Source organism: Emys orbicularis, chromosome 13 (genome assembly GCF_028017835.1).
Source record: "Emys orbicularis isolate rEmyOrb1 chromosome 13, rEmyOrb1.hap1, whole genome shotgun sequence".
Lineage (NCBI taxonomy): Eukaryota > Metazoa > Chordata > Testudines > Emydidae > Emys > Emys orbicularis.
This window is the reverse complement of record NC_088695.1, coordinates 44,994,664-45,000,663: the sequence shown is the minus strand read 5'-3', so window position 1 is coordinate 45,000,663 and position 6,000 is coordinate 44,994,664. Positions and strand designations below refer to the sequence as shown.

Here is a 6,000-nt window from a genome sequence, read left to right as displayed (position 1 = left end):
TTGCTGCTGTTGCAGAGTTATTATTGTAGTACCATTAAATCTGAATTTCTTGACTTTTGTGGGATTAAAATCTCAACCTTGATATTGCATTAAAATGATTGTTGCACACAATTAAGTAATGTACTTGACCTTTCGTCTTTGCAGATTCTTGTTATAACTTTTCAGACCATTACTGTAATAGTCCAAAATATTGGTACAGAGGATTTCTATCACTGCAATCAAGCATTGATGCTGCTATTATAGAAGTAAGCAGAATTCTTGCACTGAAATTATTTTCTGTTTCTTCTAACCTGACCCTTAATCATTAAGCAAAATAAATCCTTCTGTGATCAGGGTTTCTTTAGTGCATGGAATTATTACAATGTAAAAAAAAAAGCGATTGATCATCTTGTGCCGGGAACTTCTACCCAAGAAAACCGTGTGAAATAACTCACACTCCTGAATGGTTTGCAGAAACTGACTACTTTTAGTTTCATCTAGAAAACATGCACCCCTTCTAATCTCTATGCAAAATTACAATCAGTTTTGAAAGTCACAAAATAGAAAGGGTAAAACTTACAAAACATATTGACACAAAGAACTTCCCAGACCACCAGTGAAATGCAGCTCACGCGTGCCCAGCAGCATGTGGCCGTAATCCAACTGGAACATCTAGCGGGTACTGACATACAGATTATAGCTGGATGATTATCTTTCAGAAGTAGCCAAGGCCACTTTATATCATTTGAATCTGGCAAGGAGTTTTCAGCTGTTCTTTCCAGTATGGACCATTGGACTGTAATTAATTCCTTTGCCATTTTGAGATAGGGTGACCAGATGTCCTGATTTTATAGGGACATTCCCGATTTTGGGGTCTTTTTCTTATATAGGCTCCTATTACCCTCCACCTCCGTCCCGATTTTTCACACTTGCTGTCTGGTCACCCTATTTTGAGACTACAGCTCTATTTGGGACTACATTTTAAATCCACTCAGAAGCAAAAGCTAGTGTGGAATACATCGGCCCATTTGGTAATTGGAGTATTTGGCTGCAAGCAGGCTCAACCAATGTGCCGTAATCTGGGCTGGATATCTGAGGTTTTAGGGTAGAGTTGAAAGGGTTGGTATTGACCTCTAAAACCCTAAATTGCTTCAGACCTTCCTAACTGAGAGAATGCCTCTCTCCCTGTGCTATGCCGCTGCAGTTAAGATCTGCAGAGATACTCCCTTCGGCCCAAAGGAGGGGCTTTTGGAAGGGCGTTCTCTGTGCGGGCCTCTTTTCTTTGAAATGTGCCCCTCGTCCTTGGTCTACAATGATACAAATCGGTTAAACTTCAGAGCATGCTGCACGGCATGCCTTTTTAAGAAACCTGCTGAATGAGCAAATATTGTTAGGGATTATGTGTCTGGACAGTGGATAGTTTGGTTTATTTTTGTGCTGCGTTGCTGTGTATTATGGAGTTGCTATTTAGTTTGATGATATATCGGTCTTGAAATATTTGGCAAGGGAGCCTAGAGCATTCTGAGAGGTGCCTCTTGTCGTTTTAGAAAACGACAAAACATGACAATTGCTCATCTTACCCACTAAAAGTCTGAGAGAGCAGATAGGGGAGCCCCTGTAGCATGTTCTGAGGGCTAAAAAACTTGGGATTTTTCAGATCAGCATAGGCCCCAGGTTACCTTAGCGAATTCTCTGCAGCCAGTCCCCAGCAGATCAAACGTCAGGAATGTTGTCAAGAATGCGCAACCTGATCTCCACTGTTGGAATGATAAAGAGGAGAGGGGCTATCGCAAAGGTAACCTGGTCTCAAAGTTAGGGGGGAGATTTTAAAAGATACAAGTGGCATTTAGGCACCTAACTCCCAATTTCACCTTCAAAAACCTCCCCCTAGGTTCAAATTTGTGAAGGCTCAGGAAAGAGCCAACTCTCCATGACAGTTTCCATCTACTGAGATATTTAGAGTGACATCCCTGACAAACCAGGCCTTGAGGCCTATCTCATGTCTATTTCTCACGGCTTGAAGGCTTTTGGCTGCAATACGCAGTGGAAACAATTATAATTTCTACCATCGGCGTAGATTCCAAGGCCAGAAGGGACCACTGTGATCATCAAGTCTGGCCTCCTGGGTAACACGTGAGGTTTAAAGAGCAGTTGATGTTGGTTTATGCTTTGACTTCACCCAATTTCTTTTTTAAGAAACGTTGTTTTTAAATGTTTGGTTCATAGATCTCTGTCCTGTTCCAATTCTGTTCAAGTTCATAGTTCGCACCCATCTCCATTATGGGTCCTAGCACTGGATTTCGTTATATGCAACATTATAAACTCAGAAAGGGAGGTTGTCAGCTGAGAAATTTAGTGTGGTCAGTGTTAGTATTAAGACTAACGATTTTATTATGTAATTGTCTTGTATTGGGGAAGTACCTAGAGGCCCCATTGTGCTAGCACTGTACACATATGTAATAAAGACAGTCCCTACCCCAAAGAGCTTACAGTCTAGGCATATGAAAAGACCATCCTTGCTCCCAAATGAATTAAAACCAGCAGGGGGAAGAGGAGAGGAGAGGAGACCAAGACAACACCGAAATGATTGTTTAGTATAATAAGCCGCATTCTCAGCACCTCAGTCCCCTAGCTATTAAGTGTTTCACGGTAGCAGTGAGCTTTAAGGAGGGACTTGGAGGAGGATAGTGTTGTGGCTTTGTAGATTTATCATGGAGCTCCTCCTAAGAATGAGGGGCAGCCTGGGAGACAGAGTGAAAGAACTGAGCTAGCGTATCATGAAGGCTGCTATTGCTGGGAGAGCGGAGGCATGTGGTCCTGGCTTGATATAACATACCAGAGGTGATAGGTTGAGCAGGGGTAGGCCTTAAAAGACTGGATATGTGGTTTTTGATGGAAGGATGAGAGAGACCCAGAGTGGGGAGGCAGAGAAGTGGTGATGTAATTAAAGCAACATGTTAGGAAGACAATCTCAGTGTCAGTATTTTGAATAGACCCGAAGGGGGAAGTCTGCATTTCTCAAGGTCAGAAAGGAGAAAGTAGCAGTCATCAGAAATACATGATCCGTTAACAGCACCACTAACATTATTAAGTGACATGTTATAACCCTGTACCATGACATTATTTCATTACATAAAACTAAATTAAATGCTAACTTGAATTTTTTTAGATGACGACAAATCATTCTGTCTGGGAAGAAATGAAATCGATTAGTGGTGTCCGTATGGGATCATCATCTATCATACCATCAATTACCCTGGAACATGGTTTTATCTTTTTTACTGTTGCAATGAGTTTCTCTCCATTTATGCACTTTCTGTCAATCAGTCTTACAAGAGAAAAAAGGAAACTCAAGGCGTTGATGAAGACTATGGGGTTACAGGATGCAGCCTTCTGGTGAGTAACACAAGTAGCTGAAGTGCATAGGTTTACTGTCTTAAGTTAATAGGTGCCAAAATACATATATTCTTCAGTATTTGTAAAATGAATTGACAGTTTCCATCCAGCTTCTCGTGGGCAGGAGGAACTCACAGAAAGAAAACAGCCAACCTCAATTAGATTGGCGTCTTTATGGATAGCCTAAGCAGAGAGGCCAAGGACTGAGTGGACATTATCCCGTTACCATTAGAGGTTGTCCCTTCAGAATGTGATCGAGGTGCATTGTTTGGGGCAGCGTGTGGAATCTTGCTCTGCTACTGCCAGTATTTTTTTGACAGGGATGGAGGCCTTCTTCAGTTTTCGAGGATGATATCCTAACAGTAACTCCACTGGAAAACTTTACAAAAAAATGCAACTCTTAGGACTTGCGAACCTCTATTTAATGAGCTGGTGCCCTTTAAAAAGTTATCAAATGTTATTAGATTTTGTGTGCCTAACATGTATTTACTTAACATCAATAGGGATTATAACAGTGGTAAAGGGGATAAAGGTAGAAGAAAAAGGAATAAACACAAGGAAGCTAAGCAGAGGTTAGAGAGAGCTGATGATATCATTGATTTTTGCAACCTGAAAGAGAGGCAATGTCATATGAGACAACATGTGTGGAAGTCAGCTATGAATCTAGTATGTTTGCTTTTCTTAAAAACCCTGGGACCCAACTGTACCAACTAGATCTATGTATAGATCTCTTCTTCCCACAGGGCTGAGGGCAAAGACACTTCCAGGGCAACTTTCCCTCCTTGTCTTTAGACTCTGTGCATAGAGTGGTTGGTTGCAGTTATGAACATCATCTCTCACTAGACTTATGGAAATGAGGGGAAAAATATAATACAGCCTCAGACTGTGGTGTTTTCCCCTTCTCATACCTCTACCAAGTCCCTGCAAGGTATAGGAGTCCTGGCAGCGTAGTCATAGCTGGCCTGGAGACTCACAGCTGACACAGATGGATGAGGCTTCCAAGCAGATGGCATTGCAAATCATTGGTCCCCTGATATCTGTGGTGTTTGGGGGCAGCCTGTTCTCTGTGGAGGAAGGAGGGTGATGGTGAATGGGACAAATCTAAGGGAGACCTGGCAGAACTCTCCTCCCCATTCAACCTTCTCGCTCATTTCCCATGGGAGGGACAGATGGGTTCCCAAGTTCATTGTCTGGCAATCTCCTTTGTATAATGCCTTACTAATGTCACAACTGTACGTGAAATGTTGCTGTGGCTTTTCCAGGGATATCCTAAATATTTGAACTAACAATGGGATTTGCCATATGGCTGAAATCATGACAACAGTCATCAGTTATCCAGAAAGATAACAATATATTTTCATTTTTAGGTTATCCTGGAGTTTGCTGTATACTGTTTGTGTTTTGATTATGGCCAGTCTGCTGACAGCTGTCACGGTTAATGAATATTTCTACACAAGCAGCTTCTTTGCAGTATTACTTCTGTTTTTCTTTTATGGCATAGCATCTGTAAGTTGGGATTTTAAAATGAAATTTCTCCACTTTCTAACTTTAACATTTCTATGAGCCACATTGCTACTAGTCGGAGGACAGATCGGAGAGTGGCCCAATTTCTGTAGTCACAGTAATTGAAGAAGCGATCTCTCTAAATCTCATTAAATCTCATAATTGGACATTATTTGAATTACCATCCAAAGAATTTACAGACACCAGACTCTGTGGGCTATGGACAAAAGTGAACTTTAATCTCAAATCCATCCACAAAGAGCGATTTTCTTTACAGAACTTTGAGAGAGGGAACATATAACGTCTGTGCCCATGGAATCCTATAGTGGCCAGTAAATAATGAAATGATTTCTGTGCTGCATGCCGCTTTAATTTTATGAAATAAAACTGCCCAAATGTAACTTTTTGAACTTCCCCCCTTCTTCCCCACTTCCATAGATAGAATATGAGAGAGTGATTCCACTAGGCTCTTAAACAACAGTAGTCATGATATTGATCAAGATTTCTCACATGAACATGATTTGTTGGGGGAAGAGTCAACATGGCTATTTTAAAGGGAAATCATGCCTCACCAGTCTACTAGAATTCTTTGAGGGGGTCAACAAACATGTAGACAAGGGCATTCCTGTGGATATAGTGTACTTGGACTTTTAGAAACCTTTGACCAGGTTCCTCACCAGAGGCTTTTAAGCAAAGTAACCAGTCATAGGATAAGAGGGAAGGTCTTCTCATGAATCAGTAACTGGTTAAAAGACAGGGGGGAAAGGGTAGAAATATATAGTCAGTTTTCAGAATGGAGAGAGGTGAATAATGTGCTGGGACTAGTGGTGTTCAACATATTCATAAATGATCTGGAAAAAGGGGTAAACAGCAAAGTGGCAAAATATGCAGATGATACAGTCTGCTTTGGACCTAACCTGAGCAATTTTGTAAGGAGTTTCTCACAAAACTGGATGACTGGCAACAAAATGGCAGATGAAATTCAGTGTTGACAAATGCAAAGCAATGCACATTGGAAAATATAATCCCAACTTCACAGACAAAATGATGGGTCTAAATAGGCTGTTAAATGATTAAGGGAGGATATGGTAGAGGTCTATAAAATCATGAATGGTGTGGAGA

At 41.1% G+C, this 6,000-nt stretch overlaps 1 protein-coding gene across 1 annotated transcript in view; it reads left to right on the top strand.

Moving 5' to 3' along the window:
* Nucleotides 1–6,000, top strand: part of LOC135887614 (ABC-type organic anion transporter ABCA8-like) — a 55,355-nt gene that overhangs the window by 6,057 nt on the left and 43,298 nt on the right. The window contains exons 4-6 of the mRNA XM_065415333.1: nt 145–245; nt 3,149–3,375; nt 4,743–4,881. Of these exons, the coding sequence (XP_065271405.1) occupies nt 145–245; nt 3,149–3,375; nt 4,743–4,881 (467 nt within the window). The remainder of the gene's footprint in view (nt 1–144; nt 246–3,148; nt 3,376–4,742; nt 4,882–6,000) is intronic.